The 27637-nt window shown below is 40.2% G+C and overlaps 1 protein-coding gene across 3 annotated transcripts in view; it reads right to left on the reverse strand.

Annotated features, from left to right (window-relative positions):
• The window catches only part of RTTN (rotatin), a 72521-nt gene extending 45590 nt beyond the window's left edge, over window positions 1-26931 (reverse strand). For 2 of the 3 annotated variants that reach the window (XM_078864104.1, XM_078864103.1), the window contains exons 1-24: window positions 26683-26931; window positions 22218-22405; window positions 21101-21299; window positions 20371-20472; window positions 19372-19462; window positions 18936-19050; window positions 17801-17951; window positions 16858-17026; window positions 15438-15619; window positions 13781-13896; window positions 11872-12045; window positions 10908-11120; window positions 10559-10671; window positions 10319-10445; window positions 9932-10057; window positions 9020-9136; window positions 8196-8335; window positions 5495-5666; window positions 3708-3807; window positions 2806-2894; window positions 2234-2351; window positions 1597-1693; window positions 1160-1228; window positions 343-540 (exon numbers count right to left, since the gene is read on the reverse strand). In XM_078864104.1, the coding sequence (XP_078720230.1) occupies window positions 343-540; window positions 1160-1228; window positions 1597-1693; window positions 2234-2351; window positions 2806-2894; window positions 3708-3807; window positions 5495-5666; window positions 8196-8335; window positions 9020-9136; window positions 9932-10057; window positions 10319-10445; window positions 10559-10671; window positions 10908-11120; window positions 11872-12045; window positions 13781-13896; window positions 15438-15619; window positions 16858-17026; window positions 17801-17951; window positions 18936-19050; window positions 19372-19462; window positions 20371-20472; window positions 21101-21299; window positions 22218-22405; window positions 26683-26713 (3197 nt within the window). In that variant the 5' untranslated portion in view covers window positions 26714-26931. Of the gene's footprint in view, window positions 1-342; window positions 541-1159; window positions 1229-1596; window positions 1694-2233; window positions 2352-2805; window positions 2895-3707; window positions 3808-5494; window positions 5667-8195; window positions 8336-9019; window positions 9137-9931; window positions 10058-10318; window positions 10446-10558; window positions 10672-10907; window positions 11121-11871; window positions 12046-13780; window positions 13897-15437; window positions 15620-16857; window positions 17027-17800; window positions 17952-18935; window positions 19051-19371; window positions 19463-20370; window positions 20473-21100; window positions 21300-22217; window positions 22406-26682 lie in introns of those variants that run through there. The other variant, XM_078864105.1, reaches the window with a different exon arrangement.
• Window positions 26932-27637: the final 706 nt, after the last annotated feature.

Consider the following 27637-nt stretch of genomic DNA (forward strand, 5'->3'; position numbering starts at 1 on the left):
ACACCTGTGCCAATATCCTAACCTTACCGATGAGTGATGCATAAATACAACGTACACATATACATACGTAATATTTTGCAAAAACGTTTGGAAAAAAACGTGCAGACATATTTGTGTAAATATATCCCATGTGTCTGATAAAAATAGATAGGCAAACAATCAATTGAAATTATGAAAATTCGATGCAATGTTATTATTTACTATGTCAAATCACCGTATATGTAATAAGCAAACTAAATCCTTCTCACCAACCGGAGGGAATCGCTTAATGTGGTTCACAACAACTGACACGACAAACGGATCTAGTGCACGAGGTTTTTGAAAACACACGCAATCGTTCACCCTTGGTTTGTTGCTTCCAGCTGTGACGCAGCATGTGCCTGCAGCAGAGCCTCTACACCCTGGTGCCATGCGAGGTTCCAGCCAAGTCTGATGGCATCTCTGGCTGGCGGAGCAACCAAGGGATCGGATGGCGGCGGAGGAATCACTCTGTGCGGGCTCACCACGTGGTGCGTCGCCATTACAAGCGGAAGATGAAATCTGTAAACGCACAAGCACGCGCGCGTGCCATTATCTTGGCAACATTTAAAAGAATGAAAAAAATGGATAGAATGTTCGTTCACCGAGTTTCAATTGTAAACAGAACTTTTCCTTTCGATTTAAAGCTTTCGTGACTGCAGGGATTCATCTTCTTGGTTCTTTCGGTAAAGTCACTTAGAAGGGAAATAATAAAATAATAAAAATAAAACATTATAATATACAATTCTCACGACGTTTCGGCCACAACGCAAGCAGCAGCTGCTCACACGACTCTAAGCAAAGCTGCTGCTTGCGTTGTGGCCGAAACGTCGTGAGAATTGTATTTTATTATGTTCTATTTTTATTATTTTATTATTTCCCTTCTACGTGACTTTACCGAAAGAACCAAGAAGAACTTTTCCTCCATGCCATTGTTCCAACAGATAAAAGACAAGATTCACAGCGTGATGAAATTAATGAAAGATATCACCTAGACAATTTTCCCAATTCCTAGCAATATGGGATATTCTTAAAACATAATAGATAATCACGTGAAAAGGCACAATAAACAGCATGTGAATGTGACCCGAGATTTATTCATTAAAAAATACATCCCAATGGAAGAGAAATTAACCCTTACCGTTGTTCTACAACAAGAGGCAGACTCAATGGCTGAGGATCACAGCCATCCAATGGATATGAATCAGACCTGCCGATAAATACAGTTTATCAACAAACCTTTAAATGCCTCAAAATAACATTTTCACAAAAACATGTTCCTTCCATTTCTCGAATAAACACATTTCTAATTAAATATTTAATGCCAATGAATTATGCACTGCAGAGAGTCGTGTGAGCAGATTACAAATAACGTACAAACTGTTGAGACAACGATCCAATATAATTTTACGTACTAATTAAAACTAAAAAATTCAACAGTAATGCTTAACATCAAAACAATGAACGTATTTCAACTTCAACATGTCAAAACGGCTTCACAATATGCCTATCACTGGATTAACACAACTTCATTTGGAATCTCGCTCGCAAAAAAATGTTTATCGCTCAAATGCTTGCCATTTCTCTATTTGGGCCACTTCATCAAACAGCAGGAGAGACAGCAGAACAGAAACCTCCAACTGCACCACGGCTTCTGACTGATAAACCAGCAACACTGTCGAAAACACACACACACACAGACATGCTTATTTGAGCTTCTGGTGGGCGTTTAATTACTTCCATTCTCATATGCACAGCATTAATCGTGAAAAGGCTGCTTTCAATTAACAAGACAGCACACACAGCACAAATTAAAATTGCTATTTTTTTTTATATAAAAAAAGTAATAATAGAAAACTAATTGTGCACAAATTCACGAACAGGAATTATTCAAAATATGACTATGAAAATTGCTTTTCCTTATCTAAAATTCAAGGAAACTAGTAATTGTGATACTGTGTGGACGGTTAGACATGTTTAGGTTCAGAACCAAGCTCTACTCAGGCAGCTCTATTGTAAAATCTGGCAGCGTGTTTTATTTTTTACATTGTCACTGTTTACTGGTATTTAGCCAGATAAAAAACGTTTAAAGCTGAGCATCCTTCAGTTTCACCACCAAAAATAAAAAGTCTCCTCTGTGTTTAAGGTAGAGATGAAGAGATTTATTCTAGAATGCCACAATTTGGCATCCTACACCACAACATTAGGAACTCACCTCGGAGCAAAGACAGCAGCAGAGTGGGCTGGTAAGCCAAGCGATGTCGCAAACACGGATCGTGGTACACGAGACGCCTCAGCAATGTCAAGCATGGCCTCACCATGCATTCCAGCCCCTGCCATATACCGTGTGAAAATATTTGCAAGTAACTTTTTTTTTACGTACATATATGTATGTTGAACTTCTTTAGCACTGTACGTAGCCAAGCGTGCTAATTGGAGGTGCTGTAGAAGGACAGCCATATATAACTAGCTGCCTAGGCTCCATTGCTTATATATCTCTGTGTGTTTGTGTATATACATGCACATATTGAAATACACAGTACTGTATATATTTTTTTTTTACATGCTAAATTATGTCCGAGAGCTGCTGAGTTGACCTCCATCACACAGACAAGCTCCTCAGTCTGCATTGTGCTGCTTCACTGAACAAGAACAAAGGCCCTGGAATGCATTAAACTCGTCACCCATAACCCTCTTCCAACTCACTTCATCGGTACAATGGCAAAGGTTTTAAATGTCATCTTCGGTTGCGCATAGGCATATGTGAACAAAATTACAATAACATACCCTTCCATCTTTATGCACAGCTTGATGCAGCAGTGAAATCACCTTCTCCACTGCACCTTGCTTTTTTAATACACTGTGCAGAATTGTGTCTGCAAGTCAGAAACAAGTTGTTATTTTGATTGAATGCAGTACAATTCATAATAGATTTTTGGGTCAAATCAATAATCCCTCCTCCCCACGCCACAGTCAACTCAATAAAGTTTTCGCATAAACAAAACCACCATTGTCTATTGCATAACTCAAAATAATCATGAGCTTTACTGGGGAAAATACAAATAACAAAATAAATAAACAATGTCTCCTTCACATATGTGATGGATATGTAAAAAATGCATTGCTAATTTACAATGTCTTTTGCTTTAGCACATCGGTATGAATCACAACAATGGTCGAGAAAGACTGTGTTAAAATTAATACAGTCGTTACCAATATTTTATATTTCATTACATATATAAATTAGTGTGGCTATTTTAAAATTCTCTATAACAAATATTAATTTCGCTATAGTCCCAAAACACACATCTATGCCACACTGTGCTCTAAAATATCACTGTACTATCAGTCACTGAAACTACTATTTACTGGCAGCCAGGTACAATGACAGAGGGCCTTCCTGCTTGCAATGGCAGCGTGCCTTTACATTCAATTTTGTGGAGATGGTGGCACTAATCTAGTGACAGGGCGGATTTTACGATCGGTTGCTATGCAAAATTCAACGAGCATTTCACCAAAAAAAGTTTCTCGAGTTGCAGCAGTAATAACATCTTGCCAAATAATAAAAGTTAGGCCAATACACAGACCATTGTAATCGGAACGTAATACAAATGACCATCCGGTTGCCCGCTGTGGCAAAGGGATAGCAAGATGCAAGTGCTACTGGCTGCAGGTTTTGCAGAGCCTACCTTGCATCATAATGGTAAGCTGTTCAGCTGCAGACTTCTTTACAGCGAGGTCCACCGCCTCAGACATAAAAATCCCATAGACCTTGCACACTGCGTCCTCCTGATAACGGAAAGACACGTTGAAAGTGTTATTCAAATGTTGCTCGTCTGAGCATATGCAGAGTACGAATACTTAACTAAACTCAGCTATCACCTCAGCCAAGGAATCTTCTTATTAAGCATGCACAGCTGCTCTTGGTTAAGACCGCTTAGTTTTAACAGTAGCATGCTTCATCACCGAAACAAATGCGCTTAATTCCTGAAATAAGTTGTGGTTGAAAGTTTAACCATCGCTGTAAATACATATTTGAATAACTGCAAAATAAAATTAAAAATACGAAGTTAGAATTTAATTTAATCGAATTACGATTAAGAACAGAATTGCGTAGCCTATATACTTACGGTTAACATTCCTTCAGGAAATGTATTACAAAGTGTGATTTCCACAAATAAAAATAAACTGACAAAATGAGTTAGAATGTTCTCACTTCAATTTAGGTTTTAATGGTATCACAGTCCATGGCACAAAGCAGAATTTGGTACCACTGGAGCTAACTATACCAGTTTCTGAATAGGCTAAGAAAAGTAGATTTTGTGATAACATACTTATTTAACAAGATCATTGCAAATTCGTTGTAATGGCAATTTCAAGAAATGAGTACAAAGCAAGTTTTTTTCCCATCTCAGGTGGTATCAACAAGTGAAATATTTAGTCTGGGCACATAGATGATCAGTAACAGTATATATATGATTGGTTTATGTCAGCCTCAGAAGCAATCTGCTCGCAAGAGACACCTATTGAGAAACCATGCAGACGGCTGAATTGCAGTCAGCACTCTGTGCAATCATTATAGATTTAACCTCTCAAGTGCTCACTGGATACTATTGTTTTTTAAATCCTTTATATTAAGTTCACTTGCTTGCTTGCGCGCTTACGACCGTGCAAATCTTTCGGTCGTTTTTTAACCCACTTCCCGTGATCCAATCGAGCTGACATTTTGCACACAGACTCGTTGTGCGTGACAATTTATTTTCGTGAAAATTTTTTTCCAAAATTTTACACTTTTTAGGAAAAAATAAATTATGTTTAATTACCAATTGCTTAATGGTGGCAGGCAATCATCTGACCCATAGGTGGCAGCCATCTCAAGCCAGAGGACGAGAGGACTCTAGCCGCCACGCATATAAAGGATTTATAGTGAAAAACTTAGTTTTTACGGGTTAATTTTTATTTTGTTTGCTTGTACTACTTTTTAATACTTTCAACTCTATTTCCTAAGTATGAACTCGTTTAATTCCTTTGTTTTTAATACCCTTTTCAATAAAGTACTGTATTTGTGCATACTTTGAGAACACGTAAGCACTTTATTTCCTGTTGTTTAATGAGGCGTTGGTCAAATATTTGCACCAAAATGTACTCAATTTAAATTGCAGGGTGATCCATTTTTAGATATCATACTGAATTCTAATGACACCTGTTACTTTCTTCTGAAAAGGTGACTGAATATTGTGAATGCAATGTTGTGTTGGACACAGTGTGTCAAAGAAGGTGTTAACGTATTCAAGAAGTGTACTGATATTAGTGGGAGAAATATAAAGGCTCGACAATAAAAAAAGTTTTTTTTCCTCTATCAATTCAACATTTTACAATAGCCAAACGAAACTGCTGACATAATGCAGCAGTCATCGCGTCAATAAACCGATAAATAGCTCAAACTATTTTATTACAAAGGAATGCAAACATGCACCTTGAACACCGATTTGCCGACGCTCTCGGTGTCCGGACGCAGCGGCATGTCTGGGATGAGCAGGTTGGGCTCCCCAGCCAGCACGGTGCCGGGCAAGTGGGGTCGCTTATGTCCTGCCTGCTCCTCGGACACCAGGTGCCACGCGAGCTGTTGAACTCCAGCCGAGCGAACACTGCACACCCGGAGTTTGGGGACGTTGCATTAAAGAGCACACCAATGTAATCGCGACATTTAGATTCAGCAAGCGTACACTTTTATCGAGCGGTCGCACAATATTTTAACATGCGGATTTACGTGTGCCTGTTTGCGCAGAAAAGCCTGAGTCCCAAGACTCGTTTTCAGGAGGGTCCTGCCAAGCTGCCACTTGGGGGCGGAGAAATTTCTACATTTAATTTCAAATGACTAATTTGTAGGTGATCTTTCAACATTAGGATGTTTGGTCAATATCAGTTAATTCTCTGTTTTGAATCCTATAGGAGGAATCCGGAGAACCTGGAGGAAATCCACATGGAATAGGGGAAGAATAGACAAATTCAATAGAAATAGGCACGATTTAAAGCTTTCGTGACTGCAGGGATTCATCCTCTTGGTTCTTTCGGTAAAGTCACGTAGAAGGGAAATAATAAAATAATATAAATAAAACATAATAAAACACAATTCTCACGACGTTTCGGCCACAACGCAAGCAGCCGTTGTGGCCAAAACGTCGTGAGAATTGTATTTTATTATGTTTATTTTAATTATTTTATTATTTCCCTTCTACGTCACTTTACCGAAAGAACCAAGAAGAAGAGAATTAGGCACTTCGAGTTGGGAACTTAATCTGAAAACCTTCTTGCTGTGAGGTGCCACAGTGGCGAGATGTTCACTCTCTTGCCGAGCATGCAGGTCGTGAGTTTGATCCCGACCCTGACACCTGTATATTTGGAGTTTGCATGCTCTCACCGTGGTTACGTGGATTTTTCTCCGGGCCCTCCAGTTTTTCCCTCCACGTTTAGAAACATGCGTTTAGAGTATATGGCTGTTTGAAGTTTCCACATGATAAACCACTTCATTGAGCTATCATTTGTGGCCAGGTTACTTCTGAAAAGTATCTAGAAAGCTCAGTGGGCTTTACTTGGTAAAATATAAAGTTTAAAGTTTAGTTCATAGTTTCAGGCACAAGAGATACAACTCTGCCACCCTGCTGCAACACATTTTACATGCTTCTGTAGATATACAGTTCATGCATAAGTAATATCTGTGAGCATGTAGACAAACCATTTTATATATATATTTGTTCATTCAATAAATGTATTTGAACTGATATATTTATTACATTACATCCATTTTTCATTCTACGTATAGCACTAGGTATGGTATCATAAGTCAATAATCCATAACACTATGAGCCCCATTTTATCGATCACTGGTTTTGTAACGTTTCCTATTATCGTACATCAGAAAAAAATCCATTGCAATTTTATAAAATCACTAGGAGCAATATACAAGCAGCAAAAGAGAAACCAAAATTGCACTGCGTAATATTTTGTGGCTTTATGTTAACTCCCTGGCCTAGTATGCAGGTCGTGGGTTCGATTCCAACCCTGACGCCTGTATATTTGGAGTTTGCATGTTCTCTCTCTCCGTGGATTCTTCTCCGGGTCCTCCGGTAATTCCCTCCACATTTGTTATCAACATGTGTTTAGAGTATTTGTCTGCTATACATTTCCACATGATCAGCCACTTCTCTCTAGCTATCATTTGTGACCAGATCGCTTCTGAAAAAAGCTACAGAGCTCAGTAGGCCTTACCTGGTAAAATATAACTAGTAACTTAAAAATATTTTGTAATTTACTGGCCTTTAAGAGGTAATAAGTTAACAGAAGTACAAAATTGGATGAACTTAAAAAGGCCTTCACTTTGTCCTTATGGTGAAATGGCATTGTCACATACTCAGTAATGAGCTCAATAATAGGCTGCAGCTGACAACACTTTGCATCATATTTCAAAGAGGCAGTGAAACATAAATGTTTAGATCATGTCTAACAAATATCACAAGGTCATATTCGCGAGATAATAAACCAAGAACATTGGCAGCGCTATGGTTGTCTGAACCGTTGAACCTCGGACGAATAAAACAGTTTGGTTTACATACGAATATATCTCCTACACAGAAAAAGACTGGTCAGTTTGGTTACTCCGTTGGCTCGTCAGCATAAATAAGAATAGTGATTATATTCACAAATGCTCTGAAGGTACAAATACACATTCCTTTTAGGAAATCGGCCATGTACTTGATCATTTTGTATTTATTTTCACTTCACACTTGAATCGCCACTGCCATACCAAAGGGAATTATAGGTAAAAGCATTACTAACACTGTTTGACAAGCTGCTGCAAATGTGACATTTTATAGTCAAGTCACGATATTTGTTGCGGCTCTATGGTTCTATTCCTTTCACCTTCACGAAATAATTTAAGAGCAGTGGCCACTGGTTCAACAAAGATGCCATTTTATGTACAGCTGTCATATTATAGATGCTGTCATTACTAGTGCATAAAAACTGTTGCATGCAGTCGCAAGACTTGCGAAATACAGTGGCGCCCTTAAAGCTATGCAGAGTGTTGATTGTGAATGAAGACTGAAGCTGTTAGGGTAATACAGAGAAGCAGGGGAGGTGGTCATTGTGTTAGAGAAAGGTATTAGGAGCGGCATTACGGAAGCTGCTTGGCCATGAGCAGACGGAGGGAGGCACGGAGACGATCGGTCCGCGGGATGGGACCCTCACCACTCTGGCTCTCCGTCTCACTTAGGTTTACGATCGCAGAGCCTAGAGCTCCCTCCTCGCCTGCAAAACCCTGGCCAGATCACACACGGTGGTTACAGCAGTCCCATTATTACCTATACAAAGCAGCATCTCAGGAAATACACAGCATACCAATCGCATTTGTCTAATAATTGTCTTGGAGACGACTTTTGGAATCGGTCCTTTTATTGACTCCAGTTCACATTCACTCCCCGCTGCTGGTAGGCAACGGAAAGTGGACAGACAGACCACGAGAGACGCACAGCCACGTGGCACTCGGAGCCCCGCTCGCGCGTGGCCCCTTCCTTCCTTCGTTCCTCGTCTGACCACGTGTCGTTCATCTCTCCCCTTATTTAATGCCTGGGTCACGTGGTACGCTCCAGCCAATCCTTGGTAGCCTGCGCCGAATCTTCTAGATTCCCCATCAACTCCCGGGACCACGCCCCTGACTTATCTTCCCATTGGCTGAGGCCAAAGCCAGCAGAACCAATCATTGGCTGTAAAGCAGGACCGGCAGAGCCGATCACCACGTGAGCCGGACATAGGCTCATATTACATCTGTACCTGGTCCTGGTGAGCATTTTGGGGGAAAGGATGGAGTAATGAAAATTATGCTTTCACATGACTAATATCGTGAAAAAATAAGTATTGTTTATTTGTGACAGAAACAATCCATCATAAACCAGTTAAGTGTGCTGGAAATACAACAGTTGATGCAGAGAACATTGGGACAGACCTGCAGAACAGGCAGTACAGGAGTGAGGGCCTCCAAAAGCTGTCCCCAGGTAGCAGCGCACATGAGCAGCCGGCTCTGCAGCAGGTACAGCACAATGGCCCGGGCTGCCAAGCACACCTTCACATTCAAAACAAGAAGCATATGCCTGGCATTACAATATGTATATGTCAGAGGTTGGTTAAAACATGTTTAAAACAAATATATTGCCGCTATTCAATTTAGTGCACCATGTGAGCCCACTGACCCATGTTAAAGTCCTGGCCCTGGATAACATCAGTGACATATAATGTGAACTTGTCCCATGTCTCCCCCAGGTTGACTCAGCCTGAATCAAGTATTAAGGTCACCTTTTATCAACCCCAACAGTGATCAGCATGGTGAAGTATGGTCAAACAATCCCCACAACTGACACAGAAATGCAGAGGCCTTTATCCAGCAGTGGCCAGACAAAGGGGTAATTATTATTAATCTATGACTGATACTAGTAGGATGGTAGCACTGTCCTGTAGGTTATAGGTCAATTGATAGCTTTGCAGTGCCACAGAGTACAATGCTGTAGAGCAGGGTATAAAGCATAAATCATATCTGTATGCAGTAACATGTCCTGGCATTCAATAAATGCACGCAATAATGTTTATATTGACAAACATACAAGTATGAGTCAATTCATGGGTAAAGGATGGCCGTGTAATTATGGACTATTTACTCAATGGATATCAGAATATTTATTCATACCGGAGGAATCCGATGAGCTGTAATAAATCACTTTTTCACAGCTGTCCAGTACCCATGTTTCACACGCATATTTCAAGGAAGTGGTATTTTTGGAATATAGTGGAATATGATCATTTAAAATAATGATATGGGTAAGGGCAGACAAGCACCCTATACAATCAAATGCTACCCCCTGACCTCTTTGTGGGAATCCTGGAGGCCAAAGGCACACAATTCGTACAGCACCCGACTGTGCAGCAAGAAGCGTACTCCGAGGCAGGCTGTGGACACTGACTTTGTCACATTGTGAATGCCTAATGATTCCTGGTCAAACACAAGGTGGTGAGAAAAAACACACGTTTAAGAACCACACTTTCTAAAGAGACGCAAATACAGTATCGTGAATCTGGATATCATACGGCATTAAAAAAAATGGTTTGTTTATACAACCAATATTAATTAGGCAACAATTAAGACTGACATTCAATATTTTCTGACCAGTTAACATGGAAAAATGTGTATAATGATAAGGCGCAAATGTCAGGTTTAAGAATCTCGGCTTTCATAGGTCACTACTGATAATACCTGGACTATGTTAAGACAGTTGCTGTAGACATTAGCTCGAATCACATTCACTGGGTGTAACAAGAGCTTTAGCAAGACTTTTCTGCTTTCACCAGCTGCAGTTGGGCTAGGTTGCAATGTCTTGTGTCTAAAACAAAAAGAAAATAATGAACATGTTATTGCCATAGCAATTCTGCCTTACACATTTCGGTAAATAACACACTGCATTCAATGTAAAAATAGGTGCTTTTGAACACTCACATTTTAGAACACAGGCTTATGAAGTGTTGAATGAAGGGAAGGTGCAGGTGGTACGGTATACTTTCCACAGCTTGGTCAGCAAGTTCTATCAGCTCCAACATATTTCCATCGTCCTTTGTTGTTCCAAGACAAAACAACCAAGAATCACATCATTAAAACACTGGCAAGGAAGCTTGTGGGGAGTATATGCAAGTATTGCTGGGTAATTATAAAACAATCAATCCATAAATAAGGTTTTATTTTGACAACTTAAGCGTGCTGTTAGTTTTGCACGCATCCCTGCATAGTGAGACTCTTCATACGTTTTACTACAGATCGCACGTGGCCACTGCACCCCTCAAATTCATACCTGGTTGGTGAATTCTCGCATAAAAGTGCAGGTGCACTCCATCGACTGGGTAACGGAGGCAACGCGTGTACTCAGCGAGTGACACTCGGAGCTCGCCTGCTCCAGGAAGGACCAAGCCGCGTCGCAGGCGGCCGGGAAAGTGCGACAGAATGGGACGTCCAGCGAAATCATGCTCAGTGCCGACACCACACTCCCAGGTAGAATGGTCCCTGCCTGCATTAAGTCACACCAGTTGGAAGGAATCAATACCCAGACTACATAGGAACTGGCAATAAAACAGGTGTTAAGATGTCAAAACACCAAACAGAAAGTTTTGGAAGGAATCACGTCTGCATTAACCACATGTACTTGTCGTGAACATGCAAACAAAAAACATGCTCTGGCAGTATATGCATTGTCATTGAAACTGATTAGTCCACACCAGAGACAGCTTTCTTTAGAGCCTAGTCTCAAACAGTGTTAGACCAGAGGATGCCAAAAGGCGTACAGCACAAAGACAATGTACTATCAGGACATTAAGAGCTTGGGGTGAGCAGTTACATCATAGGGTAAAACCTATAATGATTTGATACTGGCAAGGGGGATCCCATGAAATACCCAGGCGAATGGTCCTTGGTAGGTAGGTTAGGTTCTGGTCAAACGACATGTGTTGGGTTTCTTTTATACATTCCACTCATCCTAATATGTATAACTTGGTCATACGGGTCAAAACACCCATGAGTCAATGGCCCCTGAAAGTACTTGTGCATATTTTGGGTCACATAAATGTATTAAGAGCATCAGAATAATAACAGGATCTGCCTGCATTTTCCATTCCACACTTACATACATTAAGATACAAGAGATTGAATTATAATTGCTTTGTATTTTTTATGCCTTTATTGGAGGCCTTTCTCTTTTTTTTTTTACAATACCTAAAATTACATAAACTAAGGCTCAGGGTTAGAATTCTGGGATATCTCACCTGCTCTAGAGGCACCAGCATTTGCACCAGGCGTAGAAATGCTAGGGCACAGCCGTTGAAGGCGAGGCGATGGTGTGCACGCTGCGACTCAGGCTGCCCTTCCGAAACACGGCCTGTGTAGTGGTAAGACACCACCTCCGCCAGGCTTTCTAGGATGCCCGACATCCGCTCAGCCTATGCAGTGATAAGCAAAGGTAAATCAGTTAGGCTGCTTATTCACACATCAGGTTGACAGTCCAATCAATTGGACACAAAGTTCCTGCAAGATAATTTATCCACCGCCGTCTTCATCGCCGCTCAAAATAGAGAACGATTTTCCCAGAGAAACCATGATATAATCGGGAGTTATGTTCCCGACCAAGAGCACGAAATGCAACTTTTAATATATGAAGACAAATAGCATTTTTAATCAACTACCAATCATATATAATGTACAATAATAGTGTACAGAAAGTGTATTGCCTTGAGTCTTCATAAATCCTGGCTTATTTGGACTGACTACAGTAATGGCCTTTCTGCTACGTTCCTTTCCAGCACCATCACCAGAGCACTGACCTTTTGTATGTCATTTGTTTAACTGAAATAAATTAGTAAAAATGCTTACAAATTACTAAGAATGCACAGAGATTTAGCACCGGAGTGCGTCGGGGAGGCAGACTGACTGGGCGACATACCGTAGATTTGCGCGAAGAACCGGTGCCCAAGTCAAAGTCATGCCGTAAGTTTGGGTCTGACCAGCATAAGTAATAACAAGGGTGGCAAATGGCGACCTGCCATAATTGTGGCAGGTCGCCAAAAGTCAAGGACCATCTGTATTACGAGTGACGGGGTAAAGTGCAGGTATAGCAATGTATCCCAATCTGTCTGTCCAATACGAAGAGTAGACTGCCCTCTCCTCCGGTGGTGTAAACCACACTGTACAAGGGTAACCTTTACAATTTCCAGACAAGCCAATTAACCTGTATTCTGGTGCAGCTTGGTTACATTTAAAAGCCTTAACATGCTTACACTTATACACCTTTGCTAGACCAAGGATCTTCTTGGTTCTTTCTGTAAAGTCACGTAGAAGGGAAATAATAAAATAATACAAATAAAACATAATAAAATAATTCTCACGACGTTTCGGCCACAACGCAAGCAGCCATCCTCAGGTGAAGACCAGGTTTGTCGGGGAGACAGCGTCTGAAATCTGACACTGTCAGATTGACACTGACACTGTCAGATTGACACTGTCAGATTTCATTCTCCCCGACCTGGTCTTCACCTGAGGACGGCTGCTTGCGTTGTGGCCGAAATGTCGTGAGAATTATTTTATTATGTATTATTTTTATTATTTTATTACTTCCCTTCTACGTGACTTTACTGAAAGAACCAAGAAGATGAATCCCTGCAGTCACGAAAGCTTTAAATCTAAAATTAGACCAAGGATAGCAACTTGTTATTCCTATCTGGTTGAGGAAGGGAAAGAACAGCACTTATTTCATACCAGTCACGTCATGACCCATGAACCTACCATTCACCCACTCCTTAATCATTAAACATAGATTTTGCCTCGAGATTTAGACAGCACTATCCTGCTTTGCTTTATAATTTTTACAACTCTTACAAGCCAACATAAGCTCTTTCAAAAGACAAATCCAAATCCATTGTGTGCGAGCAACAAGATCAAACTACAATAACAATGCAATGTGCTCTTCACAACAACTAGATTTTATTGGGTTTTTTTCAGACAATTCTGTCTAAAGTACTCAAAATAAATCATTTATTTTAAACAGAAAAAATACTTTTCAAATGAGTCATACCACTTTAAAATGCATTAAATATATTGAGGGGGTAAAATTCAAGGATATAATATAGAAGCAGATTAAATGCCCTTTTAACATTCAGCACATTCGTCACAAACCCTTACCAGGTCCCGACCGATCAAGCTGTTGTCCTGCCAAACATCCGACGTTAGAGACTCGGACAACAGCGAGCTCAGCGACGCAAGCAGCTCCAGCACACCGAGGACATCACGGCTGCTCCCTGCAGCACAGTGCCATTCCAATTCAAAGGCCCTATCTAGCAAGCGAACGCAAAACTCGACAAACGTTATTTGCCAGACTTATGGTAAGTGTTCACGTGTGCTCAAGCAAGATGTCACTTTGGAATAGAATCACACGACGTGATTTATGAATGCTGTCAAATAGTACATTGATTAATGACTCAATTATTCAGAAAATGTTATGGAAGCCCAAAATAAAATGGTGTTGTAACCATCAAGCCACAAAGTAACAGTTTTTAATCTTACTATTTTTCCACATTATTTTGTATTGAGCGGTGGAGTGCTGTAATTGATTCCCATGCGCCTCAGTTCTAAACGCCTACAACCAAGCGATCAGTATTGGAAATCTGTCTTTGGCAACTGAGCAACGGCAGAGGTGGAATTAGAGCATCGTCTCCATTTTTTGGGCAAACTCGTACGCTTATTGTAGCAAACATGACCAAAATGTAAAAAAAAATTATACCATAATTGTAAGCACGACTTGATGTCAATTTTTAGGACTCTTAATAACCAACCACATTACATTTCAAATTTTCAACAATCCAATAAATTACAGAACTGCAATGGTGTTGTACAAACATTTACTACATTGAAAAACAGTATATTATTGTTAACCAGAACACTCATATAATATTATTATTTTTTCATATAATTTGTGTAAAGAAGTGGGTTTTTTCCACTGGAAACTATCGTCATAAAACATTTATATTTAAACAGGCAAAATGTAATTTTAAATCATCCCTATAGCATAGCAAACTACTTAAACCCATGGGCACTGCTGATAGATGGGTACATGTTGAACCAGTGATTAGTCACATCTAAGCATTGTTAAGTTGCTATTGGTTTATATTCATATAAATTATTAGCAACTGCGTGGGCAGTGGTGTTAAGAGCATAATCCTAGTAGCGTGCTATTAATCCCAAATACTGTCATATAAATAGAAAAAAATACAACTATTTTGCAAGGCTATTGGTCAAATTTATAGTTTCATACATACTTTTTATAGTCACATGGCAATGATGGTAGTAAAGACACTTTTGTTTACATGTCTATGCTGACATTCTGCAGCCACAGGATGAATATCAATGGAATTGGGATTAAAGTTATGGGATATGCCACTGTTCCCGAGAAACTACGCTTGGATAAATCGATGTGGCATTTTTCAGCTTCAGCCAAATATCCATGAATCATAAATACTTTTTTTAATATTACCAGGAAAGGCCCACTGAGCAATATAGCTCTTATTCAGAAGTGACCTGCTAAAATTGATAGCTCAACAAAAGTGGCACATCATGTGGAAATTTAAAGCCACAAAATACTCTAAATGGATGTTTCAAGATGTGGAGAGAAACACCGAAAAACCCCAGAGAAAAATCCACGCGACCATGGGGAAAAACATGCGAACCCCTAATATACAGGCGTCAGGGTCAGGATCGAACACACGACCCCCCTGCATACCAGGCGAGGGAGTTAACATCTCGCCAAGGCGACACCTTGTAAGTTCACCTCACCCATCCATACCTGTTTTAAGCATATCAATGGCTGGTTGCATTGCCATCAGACAGAAGTTGGGTAGCCCCCACTGCTGTAGCTGCAACTCCAGAGTGAAGTCTGCATCCAGTTCACCTCCCGTCGTGCCCAGTCCCAGTGGGGATGGTGTGGCACGACTTGAGGTCTCATTGCGGCTTTCAGATGAACCGGTGCTGAACATCAACGGACCCAGGAATCATAACCACATGTTAAAATAAATGACATTCACATCCACAGTAGGTTAAGCGACCTAATATTTTCTCAATTTAACCCCAATTAAATGAGGCTGTGAAAAATGAAAATTGCCTTCATTGACATGATTTATAAACTCCAGTTCCAAAGTTTATACATAAAATGTCATGCTAACTTTGCTTAAGTTGCATGTAATTTAGCTGTAATTAGTAACTTTTGCATTTGTTTATTGTGCTTTGCATGCAATAATCAATTATGTACTTTTTATAACAGTATTACTGATAATTTATACATACAAAGGCTTTAAATCATTTTCTGCATTATAGCCACTATTATTAGTATTCTTTATTGCTACAACAATATTTCAAATAACCAAAAACATCATGGAATACAAATGAGGCTGAGAAAAAAAGTACACTAAATCACCAAGCTAAAAAGTAGGCACCATGACAACTAAAAAAGTGTAATGCTATGCATAATGTATTTTAGGTGACAGTATGTTTAATTTCCCCTATGTTTTCCCATATCACATATGAGCAAAATACATTTTTTTTGTACAAAAGGATATTGTGTTTTTCAAATAACATTTCCTCCCCATGAAATCCCTATCTCCTCTACCATGCCTGGGCAATGGTTAGCGCACTACTCGATGAACCTGATATCCAGTTTAAATTCCCAGCTACGGGTTAACATCAGTGGTGGGCAATACCCGGTCTGGTCCTAACCTGCAAATACTGGACATCTGTGAAAAAGAGCTTCATAGCTCATCGGATTCCTCCAGTCTAAATAAAGATTATGAAGCTGCTGCTGAGCCTCGCCCTTCACCAAACTGCCCGGACCATAACCCGAGATGGTGTGGGGGAGGTCTTCATCCAGCAGTGTATTTAAAAAGGGATATCAATTGTTGACATTAACATAAAATTTCCCAAAAAGCCACAATCTGTATCATATACAATTATATGCTTGCACACTCCAATATCTGTTTGATGCTTTTCTGACTAAGACAAATTATGCTTCACATTGACTTTCATTAAAATGTAATTAATAAACCTACCCTTTAACACTGTTTTAGTAATAAGTTGCTGATTACTTTGCACTGTTTCTATAATGCATGGCATCAATAAGTATTTATATTTAAAGTTGTTCTTGTCCGAAGAAAATCAAGAAATCCATAATTTAATCAAATCGTCAGCACAACAAAACAGGACAGGAGTGAGACCTGGAGGCAGAGGAAGAAAGGTCACCGTCCCTGCCGTCCCCACGTGGCCGCTGGTCCCTGTGACCCTGAGTAGACGGGCGAGGGCTGGTGGCAGCAGCGGTAGCTGATCGCTCATCAGATTCCACTGAGGTGCCTGAACTGGATACTGAGGAGTTCTGATAGTCCACATCTGCAAATCATAGGAAGAGCACTGTATTTGTAACAAACTAATTTTTTTGATTACCCAAGATAGCCCCAATGACTCTCATATGCACTTTGCACTTTTAAATCTAGATTCAAAACTCATTTCTTTAGAACTGATTTTTGTGCTTAGTTTGTTGTCCTTCACCCACACCTCCGATTTGCACGGTTGACTACGTACGGTGCAAAATAAGTTCAACATACATACATTTGCTTTCTGAACTAGTGTACCCAGAAGAAAATCATGAATACAAAGGCATAATACTCAAACTTCAAAATCATCCTCTCTGTACTGCCTCCCGCAGTCACTTTGTTGTCCTGTGGATTGGTCAGATGCTACCCCTATGCGATCCACTAATCCTGATTCCACGTTTCTGGATTGCAGGTATGTATATCTACTTTAGACATGTTCAATATGGTCACATATTACATGTTTGGGTTGCTTTACAATACCAGTTGTTAAGCACATAGTGCCCTCTGTAGGTAGTGGAGCAGTATCAGCACACAAAACAATGAAATGACTTTCGATGGAAACTACACAAATAAGGTAACAAAAATCTTAACTCGTTAGTGTTAACAAATAAGTGAAAATGCAATCAGCTGATTGCGCGCCTTGACATTTGTATGTGCGTATGTTGAACTTCTTTCGCACCGTACGTAGCCAACCATGCTAATCGCAGATTTTTCTATAACATGCAGAGCTAAAATGAACAGCGATGCGAGAAAAATAATTGTGGGCAACTGCCTGCTCAGCCGCAAGCACCTGGCTTAGTGGAAAAGAACGCAGGGTCCCTGTGAAAGCAAAGTCGGCTGGTGAGGTTTCGGCACAGGTGGTGGAGGCACCGCAGCGCATGCAAGGCCAGATGGTGGGTCCCATCTGCTCCTCCGGCCAGCCTCAATAGCAGCAACAGGTTCTGTAAACAATGAGACATTTACAACCATGCTGGGTATCATATGGATTTTTTTTTACATCTATTCGACAAGGGTCCCCCAGAAAGGAATGCTTCACTGGCAAGAAATACATGCTGTCTTGTCTCAATGGTGTAAAACCATTGAGGTGGAAGAGGATTATGTGGAAAATTAATGCACATACAATCAATACATTTGCTAATTCTATGGGTAGGTTTCACTTTTCCTAAATACATTTCGGCCAGGGGAAAAAAAGTGGGACACTACTTTCTGGTTGACCCTCGTATGAATTATTTATAAATTAAGTTGAAAACACTGTTTTTTTATAATAAAATATCAAGATACAGTAGATTTAACTATTCTGTAATACATGCTACCATATATCACACATTTGTAATTTTCTTGTGAATGCCAATATATCACTTATTGCATAGTTTTCGTATTTCAAATTTAATATACAGGTTGTTTTTTTTATTCCAGAGCTTAAGAGGGAATTGTCCCTGGTAAGTGATTATTACATCCCATTCTGAAAAAACAGTCAACCCTGTTATTCCACATTTCTGTATTATACACTAAAACCTGAAAATATAATTACGCAGTTGTACATACTTGGAATAAATTTACAATTATGATTACACACACATCCGTTGTAATGCTACATACATGCATCTCTTAGATCATTTTCAAAAGTTACCACGATTGGAATTATTATATTAAATACCACTGTCCCAATGATTCCAATAAAACATTACACAGGATAATTATAGTAACGAATAGAACAGTTGTACCAAACAACTAACTTATAAAAGGACAAAACTGTGATCATCCAATTTTATTATGAATTACCAGTCATTTATAGGCATTTGACAGATTTTTGACAACTGATTTCTTTATATATGCAACACAGCAGAGGAAATAATCATACACCTGAATACGACGATAGAATTAACTAATATTATCACGCAAAAAACATGGGGTTAAAAAAATACCTCTACTATATTTGGCCGTTGTAAGAATGTTTCAGCAGGAAAATCACACATCATCACATCCAATAAAAAGTCGCAGGAACTTCTAATCAGGCTGGCATTCTTACTCCGTAAGGACCTGGCAACAAAAGTAGCACACCAGACAGATTCTTTATTTTAATCATGTTCAAATGCAATGGTTTCCATTATTTCTTGAACTTTCAATTTCAGCAGTAAAAAAAGGCAACTCTGATTTAGGCACAGTGGCAAACTATTTTAATAGCTGAGAGTTTTATTTAATTATAAAAGTTGTCCATGTTATACATTTCCTGATTCTGCATGTACAGTATTATTTTCATTATGCATTCAAGGCTAGACTGTATTGCTTCAGAGAATTACGTCTTGCCAGCTTTTCATATTGAACCAAAAATTTATGTGTACCAAGCAAAAATAACTTTACCTTTCCGTTGAAGTCAGAACATGCTTATCATTTGGAGTTAGGCAGAGCCATGGAAATGTAGAAAACTTTAAACACTTCACAACGTCGTTTACTGAAACAAAAGTAAAACAAAATTTTTTCGTATTTACAATCAGTCTTTCATACATGCAGCAGTAACAATTTATTTCCAGCGACATCTATGGGACCTTTTTTGCCAGTATTTAGGATGGTATAAAAAGTAAGAAAAGGTGATAAAATACAGGTGTTAAGATGTTAAAACACAAAATAGACACCTATTCCAAGGCATCAAGTCCACATTAACCACTCATACTTGTGGCAAAACATTCAAATAATTATGCTTAATGTGTGCATTGTCCAATTAGTACCTTACTAACTAGCTGTGCCGGGTGGAGGTTAGTGTATAATACATATCAATTTACACAATCTAACCCAAAAAAAGTTATCATGGACTCACACATTTCTATCCTGCCCCCACCCATTTATTGATGTCAAGGATGCTTTTGCTTGATACAAAATTACACCATCCATCCACCCTTTTTAATGCTTTCCAGCCAAGGTTGAAAGTGTGAACGCATAAATTATTCCCATCTGTCTGTAATGCGGGGACACCTAAACACTCATGAAAAAAGATTATCTAATATAAACAGGGTAAATGATTGGCATTATTGTTAACTAATTTCCCATTTCATCATTCAATAGAAGAAACATTTAACATAATAATTACATAAGAAATGTATATTAAGAACTTACCTGATAGGAAACCGGTAAAATTTATCAAAGGATTCCTCAAAACTGGAGACAAAAAACAGTGCTAAAAGAACACAGCTCCCTTCCTTCTACGCTTCGAATAGCATCAAGGCATGTCACGGGCATCTCCTGATGTCACACATCACATGCTGTGTAGTTGTGCGACTTTAAAATTAAACATTATTCCAGCCAATTAAATATTTTTCAAAAAACATTACCATACTTGAAAAAGTGAGTTTTCATGACACGTACCTGGCAAGATTATGTTGTTTTTTGGAATGTCCTTTTCCTTCTTGCTGTGTATAAAATAGCCCATGTTTCCATCTGCCTGCATCGGTTTCAAAGCAAGAGAACCTGACCAAAATAGGCAAGTGTAGATTAAAACATACAAGTTCCACTTTCATAAAAATGATATCAAATTTTCCCAATCAAACTTTCTTCATATGCAGCACAAGACACTCAAATTATGTTATGAAGTCACAGTCACTCACTATCTCTAATAGCCACGAGTATATTGGCCTACATGCAAATTAGCCAAAATACTTAGTAGAATTTGAGCTGGTTTAGCAAAATTTTATCCTGGTTAGTATTTAGATAGATGACCAACAGGGAGGGCTTCAGTGAGGTTTTATGGATGTGAGGCTGCGGGATGACCAGGAGATGGCAGTGTTTTGTTTCATCCGTTATATTTGCGGGTTTCTCCAGGTACCCTCGTTTCATGCCACATGACACTAAACACTAATTAATGTAATTTTCCAAGCATCACAATTAAGGACCTCAATGAAAAAAATATGAGAAACAGTGAGGCTTTTCAGGGTAAATAACTGCCACTATTGTTAATTAATTTTCCATTTAATTACTAGACAGAAGCAACATTTTAAACTAATAATTACAGCCACATTTTATATCAGCAGGTCTACGAAGCCAAACTATTTTTAAATAATGCACAAGGCAACAATATAGATGAGCATACTATTATTACCTTGTTGGTGAGTGTCCTCTGGTGGGGAATTGGCAGAGTACATCACAGAGGGGGTCTCGGGCTGCACTGTTGGGAGGCGCAGTAGGCAGTCCATGATGCTGTCCACAGGTGCCTGCAGTGACGCCTGCACGTTAGGCCGCAGCTGCGCCAGGAACTCAAGTGCTCCAATTTCGACCAGTAACCCCGCTGCAGAAGAGTGCTGTCACGGGGTGTCGCAAGCAAAACAAATGTACAGGCAAATGAAAAGACTTATAAAAAAAACACACAATCCTAAATGATAAATTCATCCTTAAAAATACTGATGTATATGTATGTTGAACTTATTTCGCACCGTACGTAGCCAACCGTGCTAGTCGGAGGTGTGGCGGAAGGACAACAACAAGGCTTAAAGTGTACCATCCTTAAAGAGGGACGAACCAAACTCAATCTAATAGCAGCAATTTGACTTACAAATTTAATTTGCAGAAACAAACATGAAGCAGCCAGTTTAATACGTAAGCGAATCATTAACTATACAGTACATTATTCAATCGCTTGCCTATACAAGGCACCATCATTCAATAGGGATTACCGTTGGTATGGTTATTTTAATACACACAATGGACAGGAAGGACAAGATTATAAGGATCGCAAAATGCGCATGCATAATGTACGTTGCCTCATTCATCTCCCCCCACTTTGCACAACAGCGCAGAAGTGTGGTCACCACATCTACACCTCTATATAAGGAACGAAACAGGTGGACTTCTCCACAAATCTGGCTGTCGCCTGATGAAGCTAGTTGTAATTACTGGCGAAATGTCGTACTCAAGATTGTAAATGTTGTGGCTTGGCTCTCCAACTCACCAGTATGCTGTACTAGTGACGAATCGGCACGTTCTGTTTATATTACAACCCTTACTAGTTGGCTATGTCGGGTGGTGGCGGGTTTTAACGACACATTTATATATTTACGCGATCTAACCCAAAAAAAATCTCTATTATGGATGAAGCAGCCATAAAAAAATTAGCAAAGCTAAACACAATGAAAAACAATGAAGACCAAACTAAAACTTCAAGATTCTTAGTACACTTAGGATGATGACGCCATAATCCCATATGCAATACGTATCCCCACCTGGGAAAGCTTGTGCAGCAACCCCAGCACTTCTTTCTGCATGGGCACAGAAGGGAAGTTGAACCACTCAAGCAAGCGGACAAGCAAGCGCTTTTCCTGCACCAGGTCCGCCTCAGCCAGCAAGCCATGCTCCAGCTTGAGCAGTAGATTCTTGAGCGCCCGCACACGTATCTCCTCCAGATGGTGGCCTACAGGAATTAATTTGTCATACAGAAAAACAGCCTGTTAAAAAAAACTGTAGCGGAACATCTGGCTGTTCACTATTATTGTCTTCATCTGGACCTTACAGCTGACAACCACCTCCAAAAATTGTAAAAAAAACTATCTCACCAAATGCTTATTTTTAAATCCTTTCTCCCTCCTTAACCCTCTAAATGTGCATGTTCCCCCTACTTGAACAGAATCTTTGGAGTGTTGCATTGTACACAACCCACTGTTGGTGTTCATCATTTCGGGCATGTTCGAAGGATGCGTCCTGCCCAATCTCACTTGCTACTTATCTGTCTAGCAGTTTCATTACCTGCGTGCATCGCTCCCTGCTTCTTTACGAACTTTACTTCGCCCTATACTCTCAATGCACTATTACAATGATATAATTTTTTTTAATATACATACACGCTTTGTAAATGCACATTTTAGAAACACTATTTTTGTTGAATAAAAAAACAACATTTCCTTCACGAATAATTTAGTAATGTTACTCTTGGTAGTGGTGCAGAAAACACAATTTCCCATTAAAACTGCCTTAAAATACAAAAAATAATATTCAAACTAGATGACGTTTGGCCCTTCCTAATGTGTTATGGGCAATCCAATGCCCGCAACGTCGCCTATTATAAACGGTGCCTGTACGTATATATATTTATTTTAAGCAGTGTTATAGACTCCGTTGAAATTCCTTTACGACTCAACAGAGGGCGTGTATACAGCCAGCCCAGGACACGGCCACAGGGCAACAGAGCATTTGAAACTTCTCATGAAAGCAAATAGACAACTTTTTCAGAATCTTTATTTATACTGGAGGAATCCGATGAGCTGCAAAGCTCTTTTTCAGAGACGTCAAATGGGTGACAAGATGTCCAGTAGTACAGTAGATGCCGGTTTCAACCTAATTAGATATCATCAGCCATGTACAGCACTACTAATCAACACGACCAATTAAATGTATACATCTAGAGGCCTGTAATCCATACATTTGGAAGCGGAGATGGTGAATCACGTTTAGATAAAGCCGTTGTGCATGCGACACCCGTCTCGAAGAAATAATACAAGGTGCAGTATAGCACATAGGTGACATTGTCATGCTTAGTTTGAGCCTTGTTTAGTACGTACATTTAATTTTAACCGAGCACTAGGGGTTTTTGCTCCCCAACAACAAAACATACTTGCTCCTAAAGTGGCGATACAATTCCGAGCAGGGTTTCTTTCTTAAGCAAAAAAGTATTGACATTAATGAAAGCACATACATCCATCGTTACGGTGATATTACCGTCAAATGAAGAGCACAATTCAAAAAGACACACGAGAATTTACACAACCTACTCAGTGTGGGCCGTCCGAAACAAGTTGGCAGCTTAAAGTGAAAAGATTTGAAAACTAGCGAGGCGCTCCATTCATAACAGTCGTGGCATCTAACATTGACATAATGCAAATTTGTACAATTTGAATTCTCTTTAAAGGATTGTGTTCGTCCGTTGTACAGGACGGCCCATGATTAGATAACACAACCCAAGGGTGTAGTAGTGCTTGTCTTTACTGACGAACTTGGCATGACATATACAAGCTCCTCACTTTTCAGCTCGTCACATTTTCTTCGTCAATTACCAAGTTAAAAATGTAAGTGGGTTAAAAGCAGGGCACGTCGCAAGAAGCATACTTGTCAACTCCTTATCTGTGCCTCCCTTATTATAGACCAATTCAAGCCGTATAGGTCACCCCGTGCCCTTATAAATCTTAACTTTCATCCTACAAAGTCTCATCACAAGGGAGAAGCACAAACATATTGACACAAACTATATATTTTTATTCTTTGGTTCTTTCGGTAAAATCACGTAGAAAGAAAAATAAATTACATAATAGCAAACGACGTTTCGATTGCAACACAAACAATCATCAGGTACAAATGAAAGAGAAAACAAACCTAGTAAACTTAGAAATATATGCAATACAAAACAGAGAGTCGGCTAACATAACAGTCAACCCCCTACCTGGTTTATTACGTTATTCCAAAGATTGCTAAATTTGAGAGAGAGACAAAACACAGACACGGAGACACATAGACAGACACATAAGCAGAGATAGATAACACAGAGACACACAGAGACACACACATAGGCACACGGCTGTACGCCGTATGGACATGAAAACTCAATTTCCCTGTACAAGAATACGGGTACACCGTATGGGTTGACAGGTATCAAAAGGGATGATAGCCAGGTGATCCGAATGGCAGCCAAGGGGGAGGGCAGTATTTAAACAATGCAGCGATGGATGAAATCAGCCGCTGTGCATCTGCTTGTCCTTCCCCCGACACCTACGATTAGCACGGTTGGCTACGTACGGTGCAAAAGAAGTTCAACAGCGCCATAGCAAGGTGGTTGGTCAACAGCGGCAGGGTCATGAGAGATGTTATCGGCTTGGAGAGGCCTTCGTCCACAAGGAAATTAAGATTACATCTGAAGGGGGCGGATAAACCCCAACAGCCGTCATCCGCAACGTACGTGGCGGCGAAATCGCCACAGCGCTTGTGCCAGGCTAGGTGCACTTTGAATGCAATTCACGTGAAGTGTGCGATGGCTCAGTCGGTTCTGGCAGATGCACAACTTGGACCTTCAACTGTTTCACAAATGTTTAACAGTACTGCGTTTTTGTATTTGGATTGTCAGCCAACACCGGTTACAACCCCAAGTCGAGGTACACCGATTGTTCTTTTTTAGCCCCGCCCACCCCCCCAACACGTTACATTCACTGGCTACCACATTCAGATAAAACCCCCCCTCCCCCTTAACTTGTATTTAAGAGCTTGTCTCTTGGAATTTTGCCTCACTTGATACAGTAAATTTTAGCTGTGACGGTCCCACCTGATGACGGGAGACTTGTGTTGCCTCCGAAACGGCGTGATTTATTATTTTATTTCTATTATTATTTCTATTATTTTTACCTACGTGACGTTACCGAAAAAACCGAAGAGTATGTTTCACAAATGCACAGCCCCTGTACCGTACACACGGCAACATACTGCTGGAGCACAGACAAGGGCTGTTGGTGCCAGAGCAGACTGAATCGGCATCACGGCCGGCCAAGGGTGGCACAGTCGGGTTTTTTAGAATCGAGTTTAATTGTCTTTTTATATTAAACCCGATCATCTGAGATTGGGAGAACTCCGGTTTAATTGGTTCTAATTGCAGAACCGCACTTCTCAACGATGGGCTTCGTCCATTCCAAGCTAAGGAACTCACTGGCGCCCACGATTGTGGAGAAGCTCGTGTTCATCGCGACCAACCTGCCCGCCGCATTCTACGACTACCCCGTGCCCGACGGCCCCCCGAGTACGATAGCAGCACCGACGAGGAAGCAGCCTAAGCCTTGGATCAGAGTTTCGTATTCATTAAACCAGGTTTTAATTCCCCGAACTCGGGTTTAATTGTATTAAAGAAAAAAACCCGATGCCTGCCGCTGGAAAAATGTTTTTTTTCACCCACGCGGCCGGCATGCCCGTCTGACCCCCAGCACTGATGTAATGTGGTGCACACCACCGTACACCAGCTACATTATTGAAGGCCGGGTCGACCTAGGAGGCGACCAATGCTGGCCCTCAATGAAAATCTAACTTTTTAGTTGCCGTGTTGAGATCAGTACACAAACCACCGCACCCCACAAGGACCCCCCGTATAGCCTTAACATTGTTGGAACCTCCTTTGCCAGTATAAAAATATGAGTTTTATCTGGCAACAAAACTGACACCTTTTGGCGTCATCTGGTCCAACACCAGGGTGAGACTAGGCTCTAAGAAAAGCTGTCTCGGGTGTGAACCAATCAATTTCAAGGACAGTGCATATATTATCATACATTATCAGAGTCGTGTTTTTTGTTTGCATTCCGACCGCTGGTATTGTGGTCAATGCAAACATGACTCCTTGTAAAAAAAAGGTGTCAGTTTTGTTGCCAGATAAAAGGGTAAAAAAAACAACTATCAGCCTTAACATTGTTGAGGCAAATGCTGTTAGCGAGCAGCACCTATGAAGGCCGGCACGGTACACGAGGAAGTTAGCGGGAGGTCAGCACCACACCCGTCCGTCTTTGTCTCCCCCCAGCGACGATGTTTAACTACACACACCGTGGCACTCGTTTGAGGCCGAGTGGACCTTGGGGAGGCCCAGGACCGGTTCCACGCACGCTGTTAACGACAGAGGAGTAGAACCGCGACACACTTTTATTTCTTTATAAAGAATAACAATAATCTCACCCAGTTTGTTTACGAGCGACGGGACATCCATGCCGCCCGCAGCAGCGGCGTCGATCTGCTCGTGAGGGGCGGTTTCTTTGACCGTGCGTTAGCTACCGAGGTGTATAAGTTGCGTGTTTATTCGTGAACTCTCCTGTTTTTATTTGTGTTTGCTCCCCCCTCGCTTCTATTTCTGTTGCAGTCGCTCCGATTCGACGGCGAAGATCGCGAAGCAACAAAAAATCCCGCCGATAACGTTCGCTTGAACCGCGCTGTGCGCGAAGGACCCCTCCAGAGGTGTCCGCGGAGACCACGGCAAGGTGCCGGGCGGGCAAAGCAACGCGAAACGGACCCCATATTAATATTTGAATTCCGATGTTTGTAAAAATATATATATGTGATTAAAAACGGCTGAATTGATATACGAAATATATTTGCAATTTTTTTTCACTATATTAGTGACAGCGGGATTTATATTTAAATACAAAAAAAACCGGCATCGCGTTGGTTATCACTGTTGGGGTCTTGATACAGGCAGTGACGTGGGGGTAACGCCGTCGCCGCGGTGACCACGAGATCCGATTTAAAAGTTGCAAATAAACATTTATGTAAATACGCATTCGTTTATGTACCGGTTTTTATTATTGATAGGGCTTGTCCGTTACTCAACGTCTACAAATTGAAAAAAACTACTTTTTCAAAAAACTGTTGAGAATTCTAGATTTGAAGCTTTCGTGATGCAATGATTCATACTCTTAGGGTTTTTCGGTAAAGTCACGTAAGTAAAAAATAAATAATAAATAAATAATAACCATTATCGAAATTATTATATTATTTTATTTCTATTATAAAATATTATTTTACTTCTATTATTTTTATTATTATAGAAATAAAATATAAATTATAATATTAATCAATATTTTCAGAGGTCACTCACAAGCGGCCGTCCATGAATGACGTCACGCGATTTTGGACG

The sequence above is a fragment of the Lampetra fluviatilis genome, chromosome 17 (assembly GCF_964198595.1).
Source record: "Lampetra fluviatilis chromosome 17, kcLamFluv1.1, whole genome shotgun sequence".
Taxonomy (NCBI): Eukaryota; Metazoa; Chordata; class Hyperoartia; order Petromyzontiformes; family Petromyzontidae; genus Lampetra; species Lampetra fluviatilis.